Source organism: Plecotus auritus, assembly GCF_963455305.1.
Source record: "Plecotus auritus genome assembly, chromosome: 7".
Taxonomy (NCBI): Eukaryota; Metazoa; Chordata; class Mammalia; order Chiroptera; family Vespertilionidae; genus Plecotus; species Plecotus auritus.
Window position 1 is genome coordinate 147572376 of NC_137774.1, and position 19023 is coordinate 147591398.

Here is a 19023-nt window from a genome sequence, read left to right on the forward strand (position 1 = left end):
CTCACCAGGGCAGCAGGGGGTAGAAGGCTGGGCTGGGGGCCCCCAGAGCTGGGGTGGCGCAGCTTGGCCCCTGGCACAGCTCGGCCCCTGCTTCCTGGCGTGGAGCACCGGGCTTGGTGCTTGGTTCTCACACTTGGGAAGGGCGGAAGGGCCCAAGTTCCAGGAATTCGCTCCTTTTCAGTTAGTGGCACCAAGAAAGTCCCCCCCCCCACAACCCCCCCAGCCCCGCTCCCCAAAGTCTTGGTTTGATGGCTGAAAATCCCAGGTTGTGGATACTTTGTGAGTGACACAGACCCTCAGGGACCTGCCCACCCTGGTATTGCCCCAGTGACCCCGTTGGGAGGGGCTGGTGCTATTCAGGGTCATAGGTCAGAGGCCTTGGGCCATCAGCCCTTGTTCTTTCCTGTTTCCTGGATGGTTCCAAGGGTTAGGGCTGGAGGTACTTGTCCCCTGGAAGCATCCAGCAGGCCTCCAGCGGTTAGTGTCATCGTGGGGGCAGGGGAGATGGCTTCTGTGGGACCAGCCACGGGCTCCGGTCCTAAATGTGTGCCCTGGGCATCTGTCCCCAGGTTCTGGGTACTTGACAGCTGTGAGCTGGACTTCTCCCCTGAGGGCACTCTGCAGGGGGCTTCTGGCAGAGGCGGCTCCTAAACCTGGCTGGCCTCTGCCCACGCCAGGCCTGGCTTCTGCAGGCTCCTGGGTGGAAGCCTGTTAGATGGGGTGAGGAGACTCTGCGGTGATGTGCAGACCGTCCCACTGGCAGGCAGGTGTGGCCCTGACGAAGGGGGTTCTGCCGTCTCCTCAGGTGGCCGCAAGTCACCCTATTTTACGGAGCATGAGTTCCAGGCGCTAACTGGTGGAGTTTGGACCCAGATTGTGTGTGGTTTCTATCCAGGCTTGGTCCCAGAGCAATGATGCCCTGTGGAAAGAGGGTGGGGGTGCTGCTGGGTGGGGAGGAATTTTGTTTGTTTTTTTGCTTACCTTTATTTTTCTTAAAAGGACAATTATTCCTTTTGCCTCTTATAAGAAAAGTTTGTGCAAAAGTTCAGCTTTTTCTGAGACACAATCAGCTCAGAGTTTGGTGGGAGACGAAGGCCCACAGCTGGCTAGTCGGGCTCGGTGCACCTGTTGCTCCCCATATGTGGCACCCAGCCCCCTGCAAGCCTCCACCCTTGCTGAAGGACCCTGGCCCTGGACAGCCTCAGGCTACAAGGATCCTGACCCCCAGAGACAGAGAAGGAAGCTGATCCTGGGCTGCAGCCTGCATCCCTCCTCCAAGGGGCATTTCTGTGGGAAGGTTGGTTCAAACCTAGTAGGCTTCATCTTTTTGAGGAGAGTGCACGAATATTTAGTAAAATGGAGAAACCACTGCATAGTATCCGCCTCCTATATTTATGATTCCTAGGCTGGGAGTTCGGCACAGGTCAGACTCCAAGCTGTGTTACTCTACTGGGACTGGGCTGGGGAGATGGTGGAGGGCAACTGTCAGCTCTGATATCCCCAGTAGAGAGGTACCTGGAGATATATGTCTGTTCTTGGTGCTTTTTTGCCATAACCTGTGTTTTTAGGGTCCTTTGAGCACTGAGCTGGAGATACTGAGGGAGACTGTGGCTTGGGTGCGGGGGGGGGGGGGAGGTAGTGTGCAAGACTGGGGAGGAGTCACACAGAGGAGCCTGGAGCCTGTCTTAGCTCTGCTGTGGGGAGGAGGGTTTTGGATGGAGAGCAAGGGGGTCAGTGCTGCCCTTCCCCGGGTGTTTCCTGGTCCCCTCTCCATCTTCCCAGGTGTCCCCCTACCCCATATCCCTGCTCCGAGGTTCAGGCTCATTTGGGGAATGGTGCTGCTGGGGCTGGTGCAGGTCAGCTGTCCTCTTCACCTTGGACCTTGAGGGGTGGCTGAGTTGCTTACCCAGTACCCAGTCCCTCTCGGGGTTCAGGGGAACCTCCCTGGTCTGCTCTCCCCCAGGCTGGCTCAGGATTCTCCTGTTTGAGTTGAAAGGCCTGCAGTTCAGATGGGAGGGTCTTGCATACAGGCGTCCAGACACCGAGAGCCTGGCCCTGGCACCGGTGAGGCTGAGAAGGCCGGGTCTTCTGAACCATCCATCCACCTGTTTCTGCTCCAGCCTGTGGCCACCTGGACCCTATCCCCGCTTACCCACCACAGCCCCTGGCTCAGGGCTCCCTGTTCCCTCCACAGCACTGTCTCCATCAGCTTAAAACTTGCTTTTGACCTCCAAGCCCCTGCGGCTCCACCGCTCTCTGCTCCCTTCTGAGGAGCTCTCTGCAGGCGTTTCTGTCTCTGGCACCAATTTCTCCCCTGCCATACCCTTTCTATCGTACCATTCCAGAACTTTTATTTATATTTGAATATAAATTTGTGTTGTACATTTTTGGAGGTAAATTCACATAACATAAAATTAACCATTTAAAAATGTATACAATTCAGTGGCATTCATTTAGTATATTGCCAAAGTCGTGCAATTACCACCTCTGTCTAATTCCAAAATGTTTTCTTCACCCCAAATGGAAACTCTGTACCCATTAGCACTCACTCCCATTCCTCCCTCCAGCCCCTCGCAACCATGAATCTATTTTCTGTCGCTATGGATTTGCCTGTTCTGGACATTTCATATCAACGGAGTCAATATGTGCCCTTTCAAATCTGCCTTCTTTGACATAGCGTCACGTTTTCAAGGTTCACCCATGTTATAGCAACAGAACTTCATTCCTTTTCTGGCTGAGTCATATTCTACTCTACAGAGAGCACACCTTGTTTATCCACCCCCAGATGATGGACATTTGGGTTGCTTCCCCTTTCCGGCTCCTGTGAATATGTGGTCGTGAGCAACTGTGTGCCAGGTTTTCAGTTCTCTTGGACACCCACCTAGGAGTGGGGTTGCTGGGTCATATGGTGACTCGGTGTTTAGCTTTTTGAGGAGATGCCACACTGTTTTGCACAGCAGCCACACCATTTTACATTCCCATTGGCAGTGCACGAAGGTCCCAATTGCTCTACAGCCTCAGCAAGATTTGTTTGATTATAGCCATCCCAGTGGTATGACCTGGTATCTTATAGCGGGTTTGATTTACATTTCCCTAGTGACTGATGGTGCTTAGCAACTTTTCATGTGTTTGCTTACTATTTCGATATTTTCTTTGGAAAAACATTTATTAAAATGATTTGCCCACTTTTAAATTGGATTGTTTGTCTTCTTGTTGTTGAGTTGTAGGAGTTCTTTGTATAGTGTGAATACTAGACCCTTATCAGTTATATGATTGGCAAATGTTTTTTTCCCATTCTGTGGGCTGTGTTTTCACTTTTTTGATAGTGTTCTTTAAAGCACAAGTCTTAATTTTGATGAAGTCCAATTTGCCTATTTTTTTCTTTTTTTACTTGTGCTTTTGATAACATTTCTAAGAATCCATTGCCAAATTTAAGGTCATGAAGATGTAGCCCTATGTTTTCTTCGAGAGTTTTATAGTTTAACTCTTACACTTTGGTCTCTTAACTAATTTTGCTTAATTTTTTTATATGCTGTCAGGTAGGGGTCCATCTTCATTCTCCGGCCTGTGATTTCCAGTTGTCCCAGCACCATTGTGAAAGAGACTGTCCTTTCCCCGTCGAATGGCCTTCACACCCTTGTTGAAACTCAATCGACTGCAGTATGCCTATTCATATGGCACATGTTCTCTCTTTTTAGTGCTTTGAAAAGTTATTATGGATCTTTTCACATCTTTTACAAAAGTGGGCACAATTTTATAATGAGCCCAATTTGCTCTTCAGCCAGCATAGATGGCTAACCACTCATATTAGCTGATCCAGTTCCATTCAGACACCCCTCTGCTCCCCCGTTGTAGAAGCAAATCCCTGGCATATCATTTCTTTCATATGTGTTTTAGTATGTATCTCTGAAATAGGTGCACTTTAAAAATTAGCTTTTTATTTTTTTATTTATTTTTTAAATAAATTTTATTGATTTTCACAGACAGGAAAGGAGAGGGATAGAGAGTTAGAAACATCAATGAGAGTCAAACATCGATCAGCTGCCTCCTGCACACCCCCTACTGGGGATGTGCCTGCAACCAAGGTCAAATTAGCTTTTTATATCCTTAATCTTTTTGTGTGTGATTTGAGAGCCTTAAATATAAGGAAGCACTAGCTCCTGCAGTGGACTAACTGCAAGGTGGAAAGAGAACCCTGAAGGGTTCTCCAGGCCTGAGCAAGTCGAGGAGCCCACTTGGATGTGAAAGACCCTCCCCAAACCTGGGTTCAGGCCCCCATGGAGAAGGTATTGTTCAGCCCCCTGGCTGGTGAAGTTCCCTGGGTCCCAGCCTCTGGCAGTGGTGAGCAGAAACACACAGAAAGATCAGAAGCACTGGAACCCGAAGCCCCTCACTTTTGCACATTGTGCTAACTTCAAAGAAGAAATGCTTGAGGGGTGCAGCCCATCCGTGCAGATCAGGCAGGGAGGGTGAGTGTGGAGCCTGGAGGCTACCTTCTACCCCTTCAGGGGCACTGTAGGACCCTTACCCCCACCACTTCCCCTCCTGGCCTTTGTGCTATCCTTGCCACACCCTTGACATTTACACGTGTTATACTATAAACCTGTGATACAGTGTTATCGTTGTTTTTAAACAGCCGATTATCTTTTAAAGGTATTTAATAGCAGGAACAAATCCGTGCTTGGTGTTCCATTCTGTGTTCCATGTTACCATCTGGTATCGGTTTCCTTTGGCCTGAAGACACCCTTCCACATTGCTTTGAGTTGGGTCAGCTGGGTTCTTTCAGCTTTCATATGTCTGAAACAGTCTTTATTTCACCTTCATTTCTGAAAGGCATTTTCACAGGGTGTTGAATTCTAGGTCTGAGTGTTTTCTCTCTTCATGCTCTCAGGCCAGTGCCCCACTGTCTTCCCGCACGCATGTTTCTGACGAGGCACCTGCTGTCACTCTCACCGTTGTTTCTCTGCGCAATGACCGTTTTAAAGATTATTCTATTTACAGCGGATTATTTGATTATCATTGTGCCCAGTGTCATTTTCTTCATGGATGGGCTCTTCATGAGGGATATTGGTCTGTAGTTTTCTCTTCTCGAAATGTCTTTGCTTTTTGGTATCAGAGTGATACTGAACTTACAAATGAGTTGGCAATTTTTTTACTTTATTTTTCATTTTCTGCCAGAGGTTGCAGAGAATTAGTATTATTTATTCCTTAAATTGGTAGAATTTACCAGTGAAACCATTGTTTTCAGAATAGACATAGGACGATGCTATCTATTCTTTTCTTGAGTGAGTTTTGGTAGTTTGTGTTTTTCAAGGAATTTGTCTATTTAATCTAAATTGTTGGATTGGTGGGTATAGTATGTGTCTTGGTCAACTCGGGCTCCGTAACAAAACACTGTAGACTGGGCAGCTTACACAATAGAAATTTATTTCTCATGGTTCTGGAGGCTGGGAGTCCAACATCAGGGTTTTGGTTTCCATCTGATTTGGTTTCCAGTGAGAGCCTCTTCTTGGCTTGCAGATGGCCACCTTCACATGGTAAAGAGAGAGTTCTTTTTCTTCTTACCCGGGTAACAGAGCTCCACCTCATGACCCCATTTAACCTTAATGACCTCTTGAAGAGCGCTGTCTCCAATATAGTCAGTGGAGGATTAGGGCTTCAACATATGGGTTTGGGGTGGGGTGAGGCACAGCTAAGTTCATAGCAGTATTCTCTTCTTTTCCTTCTAGAGTATGTGGGGTCTATAGTGATGTCCCTTCTTTCATTCCTGATATTAGTAATTTGTGTGTCTCTGTTCCTTGATCAGTCTGGCTAGAGGTTTGTCAAATTTGTTGATCTTTACAAGGAACCAACTTTTGTTTTCATTGATTTTTCTCCATGTTTCTATTTAAATGTCACTGATTTTTCCCCTCCTTATTATTCCCATCTTTTTGCTTGATTTGGATTTCCTTTATTCTAGTTACTTATAGTGGAAGCTTAGATTACTGATTTGAGACATTTTTTCCTAATATAAATGGTTAATGTTATCACTGTCCATCAAAGTACTGCTCAGCTTGTAACCTGCAAAGTGTGATATGTTGTATTTTCATTTAGTCCAAAAGACTTTTAAATTTCTTTGAGACTTTCTCTTTGACCTACGGTTATTTAGACATAGGTTGCTTTCCAAATATTTTGGAATTTTTGATATATTTCCTAGCTTAATTCCATAATTGTCAGCAAATATACTTTATATCATTTCTATTCTTTGAAATTTGTTTTAATTCCCAGAATGTAATCTATCTTGATGAATGATAGGATGTATACTCTGCTGTTGTTGGTGGAGTGTTCTGTAAGTTCCAGTTCTTTCATGTCTGTTGCTTGGATGTTCCATATCCTTTTGGTATTGTTTACTCATTGTCTTAATTACTGAGAGAGCAGTGTTGATGAATTATCTTTTTATGTATTTTGAAGCATCCGTGTTGTTAGGTGAGCACACATTTAGGATTGCTGTGTCTTCTTGGAAAATGGAACCATCTGTCATCATATGATACCCTTCTTTGTCCCTGGGAATATCCCTTTTTTGAAGTCTACTTTGTGAGATACTCATGCAGCCACTGCAGCCTCTTTTTTTTTTAAATATATTTTATTGATTTTTTACAGAGAGGAAGGGAGAGAGATAGAGAGCTAGAAACATCGATGAGAGAGAAACATCGATCAGCTGCCTCCTGCACACCCCCCACTGGAGATGTGCCCGCAACCAAGGTACATGCCCTTGACCGGAATCGAACCCGGGACCCTTCAGTCCGCAGGCCGACGCTCTATCCACTGAGCCAAACTGGTTTCGGCTGCAGCCTCTTTTGATGAGTGTTTGCATGCTGTGTCTTTTTTCATCCATTTACTGTACCTGCTGATGTCTTTATATTTACAGTGTGTTTGAAGTGGATCCATGACACATACCTGATATTATCAGGGCACTTTCTGCACAGGGTGGAAGTTCTGTGTTTGAATCCACCTTCTCTTCCAGGCTGCAGGCGCTTGAGGCCAGGTGAGGGCTCCTGACCTCCTCTCCATATCTGTGGGCCCAGAACCTGGCATTGAGTGGTCACTGCACAGGAGTGGTCACATCCACAGGATGTGAGGCCTCAGACATCCTCACTGTGCAGAAGCCTGAAGTGATTGGCAAGCTGGCCAGCCTCAGGGCACAGATAGTGTGACTTCCCCTAAGGGCCGCTGCTTGGATTGAGGGGCCTGTGTCCAGCAGCGCTGTGGAGACTGGAGGGTTTGGTCAGAGGGGCTTGGTGCAGCTGTGAGTTAGCGGCCAAAGTGGAAGCCCCGCACTGTGGCCTAAGTGACAGATTTTACACAGAAAAGAGGAAGCCTATTGGCGCAGAATTTCAGAGCCATTAGTGGGAGGATGGGAAGAGGAAGAAGACCCACCACAGAGGCCACCAAGAGAGGACATGCAGCCTTGGGCCTGCACGGAGCCTGCACGGAGCCTGCCGCTGTGCCCTGGCTGTGAGTCCTGCTCACGGGTCCACGTGGATCAGCTTCTGTGTCCTGAGGGCAGGCCCAGTACATTTGTCCACAGGAAGGCTTTCCGAGGGAGGCAGGGGCAGGAGCACAGGGCTGCTCTATGTAGGGGTGCAGTGAAGCCAGGCTGGGGAATGGGATGCTGCCCGTCGAAGGGGAGATGTTGCCGGGGTGCACTGAGCGAGAGGAGGCACGGGCAGCGCAGGCTTGTGCTGGAAGTGCCGTGGGCCATCTTGCTCGAGTGGCGATGGAGGCATTGGGACCCCTGTACAGGGGGTGCAGGGCAGCATGACACCTCGATCCTGGCACAGGGACCTCAGCTGACACTGCTGCCTTTGGTGGTACGGGGAGTTGGGTGGGCCCTGGGGTCTCTTCAACATGACCAACCTGGTGCTCCCTTCTTTTCCAGGCCGAAGATGATCCCGCCGGGGGAGTGCATGTACGCAGGGAGGAAGAGAAGGAAGCCCATCCAGAAACAGTAACGTATTACCTTCTTTTTCTGCGGGTTGTCACTGATGAAGGGGGACGGTGTGTGCACTTTCACTGGCAAAGTGAATTCCAGGAGAGGTTTTGGTTACGCCTCCCTGAGGGATGGAGGGACCTGCGGAGGCCTGGCAGGGCGTGCACACTGGCCCGGCAGCGGGAGGCCGCCGCTGCCCTCCTGTAGGTGGCCACTGATGTAGAGCCTGCTGCAGCTGCTCTCTGACTTTGATGAAGGGGAGGTGAGGGCCCAGTGACTTATTTGGCCAGCAGCCCACATGGAGGGCTGCGATGTCACCCCTGTCAGTGGTGACACACAACCCCCTCTGTGCCCTGGTGATCCCCTGTCCTCAGTTAGGACCCACCCAGGGCTCCTTGGAGAGCCTCACCACAGATGGAAGGAGTCGGGGGGCTCATCCTCCCTGCCTGGGGCTTCCGGAACCCCTGCCACAGGTGGCTCCAGGCCCCCTTCCACCACATCACCCCTGCTCACAGTCCCTCTGCCTGCCTGTGGCTGGCCCCGTGGAGCCTGGGCCACAGAGGTGTGAGGTGTGTGGGAGCTGCGGGAATAACAGGGCTTAGACGATGCCCTGCTGGGGGTCAGCAGAGAGTGGCATCCTAGTGGCCCACAGGCTACCTCTGCTCCTCCAACAGGGATCCTGCAGGTGTCCACCATCGGCTGGGGCTCTGTGTGAGTGTAATACAGCTGTGTGTGTGTGCAATACAGCTGTGTGAGTGTGTGCGTAATACTGCTGTGTGTAAAACAGCTGTGTGTGTGTGCGATATAGCTATGTGAGTGTGTGTGTAATACAGCTGTGTGTGCATGTGTATAATACGGTTCTGAATGACTGTGTATGTGCATGGACTGTGTGTGTGGGTGCACACCTTCAGCAGTCTGTGTGTGGGTCTGTGTTCTTTGACAGCCCCCTGGCCTCCAGCAGCTGCAGGATTCTGTGTGAGGTTCTCAGCAGTGTGGCTCCGCAGTCTCAACGAGAGGCAGCAAAGGCCTGTGAGGCTGGACTTTGGCAAGTAGATTTGCCACCTGAGTCTGTCATGTGGCCGCTGTGGCCTCAGGGCACCACAGGCCTTAGGCGGGGTGGGTGCCAGGAGCACAGGCACAGCGTGGTCTGCAGGGGAAGGCGGCCAGAGGATGGAGAGATGAGCACCTGGGTGAGGGCAAGGCAGAAGGCGCAGACTTGTGCCTCCTGCCAGCATCCCTGGGCCAGTAGCAGGTTATTAGCTTGCAAGAAGGTAAATCAAGGCCCAGCCCAACATGCACACTCATGCCTAATGTGGGACTGCTCAGTCAATGGTGTGGGCGTCTGTGACACCGACAGGTCACCAAACTGCCCCCCATTCAAGATGTGCCTCTTCCCCAGCCGGGGCACATGGTGTGGTTCAGACTTTGGTATTTGTATGATTTAGTCACAAGTGAGATGTAAGAGCCATTGTATTTCTATCTCTGTGAACTGTGTTGATAACTTTTGCTCATTTTTCTATTAAGTTGTTAATGTTTCTGTGCTTCTTGATCCTTAGGAACTTGTATATCAGGGAGACTAATTCTTTAGTGTGTTTCAGATACTTTCCCCCAGTTTTAATTTAGTTATGGTGTTCTTTGCCATGCAGAAAAATTTAATTTTTATGAAGTTGAATGCATTAATCTTTTCCTTTGTGGTTAATTTTATATCATCATTAGAAATGTTTCATGTTTACAAGAGCATTTTGCAAATATTTCTTCTCAACTTTTATGGATTCCTTTAAAAAAGTTTGAGTGTTGTTCTTAACACTGTTATTGAATAATCAGTCCTTTCCCCACTGATGTAAGCGGCATCGAGCTTTTTAGACTCGGATTCAAGAAGCTCATGGGGAGCAGCTGGGTATGTGCATGCGTGCTGAGCATCTCCACAGGGACACGTTCCAGGAAACTGGGGGCCAGACAACTTCTGTTTTTGATGTTTGAATGCAGGGCACCCGAGCCCACAGCCCCTCCTTGGGTGTGAGCTACATCCCTGCATTCCAGCTGTGGCCCCAGCCTCCTTGCCAGGCCAGAGGGCTGTGGGGCTTTGGTCTGGCCCTGCCCTCTGCGGTGGGTGATGGGTCTGTGGGTGTCCATCTTTCTCCTGGAAGGTGTGGGTGAGAGAGTCATGGAGCATGGGGTGGACAGAGGAGATAGCATTTGCCTGGACTCACGAGTGTCTGGCTCCTGGGCAGAACCTATTCCTCAGAGGCTTCCTTGGAGCTGGACGCAGAGAGTGGACCTGGGTGCTGTCAGGTCCCAAGGGCTTCTGGGAGCAGCGGGACTGTGTCGGGTCCTGAGGGCTTCTGGGAGCAGCAGGGTGACACTTTGAGCTTGTGAGCAGTGGGCCTTCCCTTCTGTTGTCTGCATTTTTCATCTTTATTGGACTATAACTGAAGTACCCTCGACTGCATGGATTTAAAGTACACCATCCAGCCCTAGCTGGTTTGGGTCAGTGGATAGAGTGTCCGCCTGAGGACTGAAGAGTCCTGGGTTCAATTCCCGTTAAGGGCACAGGTTTGATCCCCAGTAGGGGGCATGCAGGAGGCAGCCAATCAATGATTCTCATCATTGATGTTTCTATCTCTCTTTCCCTCTCCCTTCCTCTCTGAAATCAATAAAAAATATATTAAAAAGTAAATTTTAAAGTGCACTGTCCGATCGGTTTTGACCTACGTAAACACCCATGAAAACATCACTGAAACCAAGGTCACAGACAGGCCTGTCACTCCCAGAGTCTCCCTGTCATTCCTTCCTGCACCTCATCCCGGTAGCCTCTGATGCCTCTTTCCCGCAGACTGGTCTGCATTTCTTGGAGGTTTCTATAGAGGCAATCACACACTCCTTTCCTGGGCAGACGACTTTGAGATTCCTCCATGGTTTCTGCACCAGTGTCGTGCCCCAGACGGGGAACCCCACGTCCGTTGATTCATGTGCAGGCGGATACCCGGGCTGGTGCCAGTGTGGGGCCCTTGCGACTGAAGCTGCTGCGAACGTTAAACGTGTGTGGGTCTTGGTGTGGATGTGCTTTTATTTCCCTTGAATAAATACCTAGGAGTGGAATCGCTGAGTCATATAGGGGGTGAGTGTTTAGCTTCTTAAGAAACCACCAAACTGTTTCGGAAGCAGTTGCACTATTTACATCTCGGCGGCAGTCCTGGCTGCTCTGCCCTCTGTCCCCGACTGGGACACTGTCCCCTTGGCGCCAGCCATTCTGCCGGGTGCTGTGGTGCTCACCCTGCCTCTCCCCAGGGACTGCGGGTGTGGAGGACCTTTCCGGTGCTTATTTGCCAGCCACACACCTTCTCTGGTGAAGTGTCTGCTTAAATAATGGGCCCCTCTTACTGGGTTGTCTTTTCACTGAGTTGAAGCACTTCTTTACGTGTTCTGGATACAAGCTCTTGTGAATATCATTTTTCCTATCTAGGATTTCCCTTCTGATCTTTGTAAGGGTGACTTTCAAAAGACATTTAAACATTTTTAATGAAGGTCAATTCATCAGTTTTTTTTTTCTTTTATGATTTTGTGTGTGTGTTCTAAACGTCTGGGACCACCCCAAGGCCACTGAGATTTTCTCACGTATTTTCTTGTAAAGTTATACTGTAGGTGGTAGATTCAGGTCTGTGATCCATTTTGAGTTAATTGTGGGGTGTAGTGTGAGGTAAGGGTTGATGTTCACCTATTTTCATGGGTGTCCAGTTAATCAGCACCGTTTATTAAAAGGACTTTTCTTTCCCTATTAAATTGCCTTAGTATCTTTATCAAATGAATTGCCCAAATATATGTGCGTCTGTTTCTAGACTATTTTGTTCCATTATGTTTCTATCTTGTCTCTAATATCAAATCATCTGGAATATCGTAGCTTTAGAGAAGACTTAAAATCAATAGGATAAGTCCTCCAACCTCGTTCCTCTTTTTTAATGGGTTGTTCTAGGTCCTTTTCATTTCTATGCAAATTTAGAAACAACTTATCAATTTCTGTAGAAAGGCCTGTTGGAATTTTGATGACATCACATTGAATCTATAGATCAGCTTAGGGGAGCATTGCCACCTTAACAATATAGAATCTTCTAATCTATGAACATGGTATTTCTTTTCAGTTACTTAGGTCTTTTAAATCTTTTCTCAGCAATATTTTATGGTTTCAGTTTAGGTGTCTGGGATGTCTTTTGCTAGTTTATTCTAAGAAGTTCACATTTTTGTTGTCACTGCTTCCTTTGTAACTCTCCTTCCATCTGAGCTGGCCGGGGCTCCTCCTGCACTGTTCCTATGCTGGTGGTGCAGGGTCCCTTGCCCCCCCGCCCGCCCCCCCCCGCCCCCCCCCGCCGCTTTCTGCTGAGTCTCTGTCCTAGGGGATTGGAGCATCCTCCACATGTCCCTTACCCCATCTGTTCTCACCCACTTGGATGTGGGATGGGCAGTTCCTGGCCCCTGGAACTGGGATGGGGTGGAAGAACTGCATCAGGGGCAGCCAGGTGTTCTGAAGGAACAGAGTGATGATTGCCAAGCTCTTCAGATACCCGTTTCTTCAGCCTGACCCCCAGGTGCCCCATGGAGGTGGGGGTGGGGTGGGGGTGGGAAAATAGTCATGCTCAGCTCATTCTCAGATACATGCTCTCTGGGGAGACAGGTGGGCAACTGCTCCCCCAGGTCTACACAGAGGTGAGATTTGAACCTGGGCTTCCTGCCCATTACCTGGCATCTCTCCTCTTCTCTGACCCCATACCTGCCCTTGATGCTGCCCTATATCTGGGGTCACCTCAGGGGTCTTTCACTGACAGTGTGAGCCTCTTCTCTGGCCAGCAAGTGTCAGTCAACATTGGAGACTGCTCGGTGTATCCCCAAGTCTCTTGTGTACTTACGTTGTGGCTACTGGTGTGAGTAACTTTGGGGTACGGGCCTTATTAAGACCAAGAAAGAAAGAGAGAAAGAGAGAAAAGGAGAAAGGGAGGAAGGGAGGAAGGGAGGGAGGGAGGGCAGAAAATGAAAAGATAACCAAAGATATAGGAGAAAATATTTAAAAATTATATATCTACTAAGGGACTTATATGTAGAATATATAAAGACTGCCTACAACTCAACAATAAAAAGACAAATAACCCAATTAAAAATGGGCAAAGGAATTGAATAGACATTTCCCAAAGAAGATAGACAAATTGCCAACAAACAGATGCTCAACATTACTGCTCACTAAGGGCAAGCAAACCAAAGCACACTGAGATACTACTTCACACCCATGAGAATGTCTATTAGAATAAAACAGAAAATCACAAGTGTGGGCATGATGTGGAACAGCTGAGACCCTCCTGCTGGGAATATGAAGTGGTGTGGCCCTCGTGGGAACAGTTTGGAAGTTTTTCAAAAAGTTAAACATAGAATTACATATCAAGCCAGTTACTCCACTGCTGGGTTTATGCCCAAAGGAACTGAGCACACATGTGAAAACTGGGACACAGATGTCTGTGCAGCATATTCACCATACCCACCAGCGGAAGTGACTCAGATGTGCCTGGGCTGGCGAGGGGATAAACTAAGCGTGGTAAATCCACGCGGAGGAACATTATTCAGCCTTAAAAAGAACAAAGTTTGATAAATGCTACACCACAGATGACTCTTAAATACATGATGTTCAGTGAAAGAAGCCAGACACGAAGTCTCACATTGTATGGTTCCATTTATGTGAAATGTCCCAAACAGGCAAATGCATAGAGAGGGAGAGCAGATGGCAGTTAAGTCAGCCAGTTTAACATTGCATGAATTATATCTCAACCAAAAAAGTGACTCTGGGTTTGGGGCTGTAGGTCCTGCCGTGGGTAAGGCCCTCAGACAGCACTGGGGACAGCTTCATAGATAGAACAAAGAGGACAGACTATTTAAGGCCCACTTTCCATGTGCTTACAAGTGAACACATTAGGAAAATAGGAACTTCTGGACAAGAGACTCCAGCCCCTAGAGGCAGCAAGAGCCTAGGGTCAGCCCTGGAGCCAGCGCCCCCTCCTAGCAACTTTAGCTGCCATTTAGGGGCAGAAGGCTTCCTATGGTGAGATTCAGGAAGAACAAGGGGGAGAAGCTGTTCTGTGAGAGAGAAAATAGGGTCAGAAGAAGGGCACTGTCATTCTGGGGACCAGAAGGGCAGATGAGGGAGGTCACTGTGAGGCAGGTGGGGGTCTGGGGTGAGGGAGGGTGGACAAGGGACACCCCCTTGAGGGGCCAGCTGCTCTATTGCAGGGCAAGGGGAGAAAGCAGCCAGGGCCCTGCCCACCTGCACGGAGGCACAGCCCTTTACTTCAGGCCTTGGAGGGGTAGGTGGGACGGCGCACGGCGCCCAGGGTCCTCAGTTATCCTCCCCTCACTCCCTTTCAGCCCTGCCGTGTAGAGGAGAAACTGAGGCCCAGAGGGCCAGGAATCCAGGTCCTAAGAAGGCCATGTGTTCAGACACAGGAATTACTGAAAGAGGCTGAGCAGATACAGCCTAGAGCTGGCTGCCTTTCTCCCACTTCTGGGAAAGTTAGCACAGAGAGGTCAAGAACCATGCTAGAGTCACACAGCTTGCACCGAGCCACGTTCTCAGGCTACCTGTTCTTCATCTCTGTTCCGTCCCTCCCCATAATGAGATAGAGTCACGGAGGTGTAGTTTCAGATTCTTAGCAAGAACCTTTTCAGGAATGGGTGAGTTTTAGTTTGTTTCAGCACTTCCTTTTCCCTGGCGGCAGCTCCATTTTAAGCAGGGACAGGTTTCCACCTGTGTGGTCCATGGACTTTGGTGGAGTCACCCCAGTCTGACAGGTTGTTTCCCCACAGGAAGCCTTCTGTGGGGGCTGAGAAGTCGAACCCTTCCAAGCGGCACCGAGACCGCCTCAACGCCGAGCTGGACCACCTGGCCAGCCTGCTGCCCTTTCCACCCGACGTTGTCTCTAAGCTGGACAAGCTCTCGGTCCTGCGTCTCAGCGTCAGTTACCTCAGGGTGAAGAGCTTCTTCCAAGGTAGGACTCTCACCTGTGCCCAGCTGGGTCTCACCTGGGTTCACCCTCTTTGCTGGATGGACAGTTTGTGCCTCATGTCCTGTGTGACCATTTAGAGGAGGATTCGCTGACTGCCGAACCAGACAGCTCTGGTGGAAGGGGCAGAGCCGGTGCCCCCCTCTTGGCCTCCCTCCCTGCCAGGGCCTTGGGGCTTCCTCACAACCCCAGTGCTCCTGGGACCAGGCGGATCTGCTTCGTGACCTGCCGCTGACTGGAGTGAGCTGGGTGGCCGGCCCCCTGTGGTTGCTTTGCTGTCCTGGGTGCCTGCTGTGCTCCCCGACACCTGGTGCTCCAGGTCATGTTTATCCCCCATGTGGCCTGGCTCAGCTCCTGAGAAAGAAATGTGCTTGTCACCTCTCTTAAAACCTGTGGCTGCCACTACCAGTGAACTAAGGGTGAACTTCTTACAGAATCACCAACTTATGGTATTTCTTCAGGAGCAGGAAAGGTAAATGTCTCAACGGGCATGTGTGGGAGTCACAGGAGTCTCAACAGGGAGGGGTGGGAACTGCAGGAAACCGTAGAGTTCCTGCTCTGCCTGCCGTCCACTTTTGTGCTTCTTCGTGCTGCTCAACAAAATGCCGTGGGCTGCAGTGAGGATGGACAGTAGGTGAGGGCTGAGGCCTGGGACCATGTGAACCAGGTCTCCCTGCTTTGCACAGCAGCGGGAGCAGTTTGTGCTGAGATGTATCTGGGGTGAGACTCAGCCTCTGCCCACCGCCAGCTTTCTCTGCTCCTCCTGGAGATGGGGGGCAGTTTTCCCGAGGACTCAGCTCTGCCCGCCATGTACTCCAGCTGGACAGCATCACCGATCCTTCCTCCCTAGGCCCGTTGGCCTTCATTTCCTCTCATGGAGCGGGAGCCCCAAGTCCTCTGGCCACTGCTGGTCTCTGAGGGCCCCACTCTGTGTGTGAGATCTCTGCACGGGTGGTCTCGGCTCCTCCCAGCCTCTTTGTGAAGCCCACCCGTCTCTGTTCCCACTCTGCTCCGGGACATGGACCCCTTGCTGGTGGTGTGGGGCTGATGCTGAGCCATGCTGAGATGTCCCATCATGGAAGGGCCATCTGCCCCAGGGGAGGCCTGGCACACAGGCTGTGTGGCCGTGGGATGTGCTGAGCTGGGCGTGGTCCCGTGCGCGGGTGGCTCAGGTATCGGCCATGCCTGGGGCTCCTCTGAGGTATCGCTGCATTCCTGTGCCTCCCCAGGCCACCTGCCTGTGCCCACCCCACACTCCTGCCTGTGGACACCTTAGACAGGCACGTGGGCTGAGATATTGCAGCCCAGCCCCCTCTTCTCTGTGAGCACCCCGAGGTCCCTGGAGAAGCAGCTACAGCGGGTTCCCGTCTCCAACCTTTATAACTGCCAGGGTCCTGGGTTCTCTCCCTGAGTTCTGGGCCACATTCAGAATTGTCTGAGTTGAGTCTGAATTCTCCTTCGCGGTGTCCACAGTATCAGGCTCATGTCCTGTCTGTCCCCGGAAGTGCCTTTATTTCCTTACATTTTGGGTTACTGGTTGCCCCGGGGACCTCGGGTCTCTGATGAACCCACAAAAACTTGCAAACTTGAAAATTTCTCTCGGTGCTTTGTTGTGAGGTGGGGTGATGGGCTTCAGGCTTCGGTATTCCAATCAGAAGCTGAAAGTGATATCCATTCAAGTGGTTTTGAATCACACTCCTTTCAAAGTTAAAAATCCACAGTCACCCGCCAGTGGGGCCTCCGAGGGAACTCGAGAGAGTGTGGTTCCAGTCCTGTGTGGGCTCGGCACGGGCCGCCAGGTCCGGGGGCTTGGAGGGGACCCAGTGTGGCAGCTTTCTGCCTTGGAGTCAGGGCCCTGTCCAGGCCTCCCACTGGCCCTCCTGTGTCCCTTCAGGGAGGAGGGTCTGTCGTGGGTGTGTGTGACCGCTGCCACAGGGGCCCTGCTGTCTCCAGGCACCTCAGATGGCCCTTGTAAAGGGTGTTGGCTGTGGGGACGCTGGAGAGGGCGCCCGAATGGCGTTAACACTCAGCATTGTCCCTTGACCCTGCAGTGGCCCTGGCCGGCCCCAGTGCCCTGGAGTTGAACACGCGCATGTGTTAGCAGCAGGAATCTCTGAATGGAAACGTTCCAGGGGTTTTGTTTCACTTTCCAGGGACTTAAATTTCATACTGAAATGTATCAATTTTATGAACAGGAAAAACTCAGGTGTGTGAAACAGCCGAGAAAACCTTCGCAGCACTGCTGTCGTCTGGGTGTGGGGCTCCCGGCTCCTTATCCTGGACCCAGCTGAGCCGGGGCTGTTGGGTAGATAGTTCCAGTTAGTCCAGTAACTGTTAGAATCGTCACATCATTCCTCATGTATGAGTGTCGTAACCACACATTGCACAGTAATTTATACAATCGAGGCTGAGCAGACTGTGGGGGCTTGGGGAGCACCGCCAGGCCGCGCAGGAAGCCTGCTGTGGGAACGGTGACGGAAAGAAGGAACTGCGTCTCGTCGGAAAGGCTGCCTGACTCTGAGAACCAGGACAGTAGAAGTTACTGTGCCCTGACTGCTGGGCCAGAGGGCTGTGTTCACGGAGCTGAGAGTCCCTGGAGGGAGCACCCGGGAAGCCCTGCAGACGCAGAGCACGTGCTGCAGGCACACGCCATCCCTCAGAACCCTCTGCCTGGCCTGATGCTGTGGGGGGCACGTGCCCATGTCCCGGTGCCCGAGTCTCCCCTCACCAAGGCCCTGTCCCCTCACCAGGCCCCGGTCCCACGCCTGGTGCTGAGGTCAGTTTGCTGCGGTGACCTGGAGCCTTATCAGGTTGTGCAGGACGATTGTGCTTTTCCAGGAGAGCTGTGATGTGAGGAAGAAGTGGAGGAAGTCACACAGAATGATAGCGCGCCATCGCATGGGGCGCCAGACGCGCACCTGGGAAGCACCTGTTTTATGGCTGCAGCTACTGGGCTGTTTGGATAGCTCAGGCAGGTTTGGGGCTGCCCGATGAGGCGGTCAGTTCACCCTCCCCCACTGGCACACCCACGAAGACCAGACCTCCTGGCCCAGAGATTGGGAGGGACCAATCACTTCCTGTCTGGACCAGTCCAGCTGTGCCCAGCCAGGCCAGGGTTGGCAGTCTTGGAAAGACTGCTGTTCCCAGGAGTTCGGACGACTGCCCACCCGAATGCCTAGTTTTTAACCAGAAGCTGTGTGACAGTCCCATCTCCCAGCCGACCCCACAGCCCCCAGGGGTGCAGGGCCCCTGCCTGAGCCCACAGCCCCCAGGGGTGCAGGGCCCCTGCCTGAGCCCGGGAGGCAGCTCCCTGCTCCGTTGCAGGCCGGCCTGGCTCCAAAGCGCACAGAGACCCATGGGAGTGTTGAGACTGTCACCACCGAGTGAAATAACAAACCTGATTCCGCCAGCGCACCTTTTCTATCAAGGATTCCCGTTTTAGAGAAAATTCTAAACGCTTTTCTGAATTCATTTCCACTGAGTAGTTAGAAAAAAGTCAAGCTAAAATTGGATCTTAATCTGTGCTTCCTGACTCAGAAATGGGTGAATTAATTTCATTACAGCTTCTATAAAAAGTCACCTTTGGGAAGGACATGAACTGGAAAGTTTCATCTTCAAAGGGTAACAATGACCTGAAAATTTCCAGTAATGTTTAGTGTTGACTTTCATGATTTTTTAAAAGGCAGCGGGATTACTTTATTTTATTTTACTGTTTTTTACACAGAGCAAAGGGCTGGTGCTTCCGAGTTATAAACCCTCTGCCTGTACCCAAGAGCAGAGTTTTCCACTCGTAAATCTCGCTGTTCACGAGAGGGACGATGTTGGGGAAGGTGGGTAGAAGAGAAGCCTGAGGACCCCCTAGGTGGGCTGGAGTGTAGTGGGGTTCCTTCCAGGACATGTGGCCCCTGAATGTGCGGGTCCAAGAAGCCCCTCACCCGCTCACTTAGGCTGAGCGGTCAATTAGGCCACCCGCCCGGAGCGTCCACTCATTCGGGAGAAGGACAAGTGCCTGCCCAGCAG

At 50.7% G+C, this 19023-nt stretch overlaps 1 protein-coding gene across 1 annotated transcript in view; it reads left to right on the forward strand.

Annotated features, from left to right (window-relative positions):
* Positions 1-7925: 7925 nt before the first annotated feature.
* Positions 7926-19023, forward strand: part of AHRR (aryl hydrocarbon receptor repressor) — a gene marked incomplete at both ends in the record, with an annotated part of 65716 nt that continues 54618 nt past the window's right edge. The window contains 2 exons of the mRNA XM_080678757.1: positions 7926-7987; positions 14807-14988. Of these exons, the coding sequence (XP_080534883.1) occupies positions 7926-7987; positions 14807-14988 (244 nt within the window). The remainder of the gene's footprint in view (positions 7988-14806; positions 14989-19023) is intronic.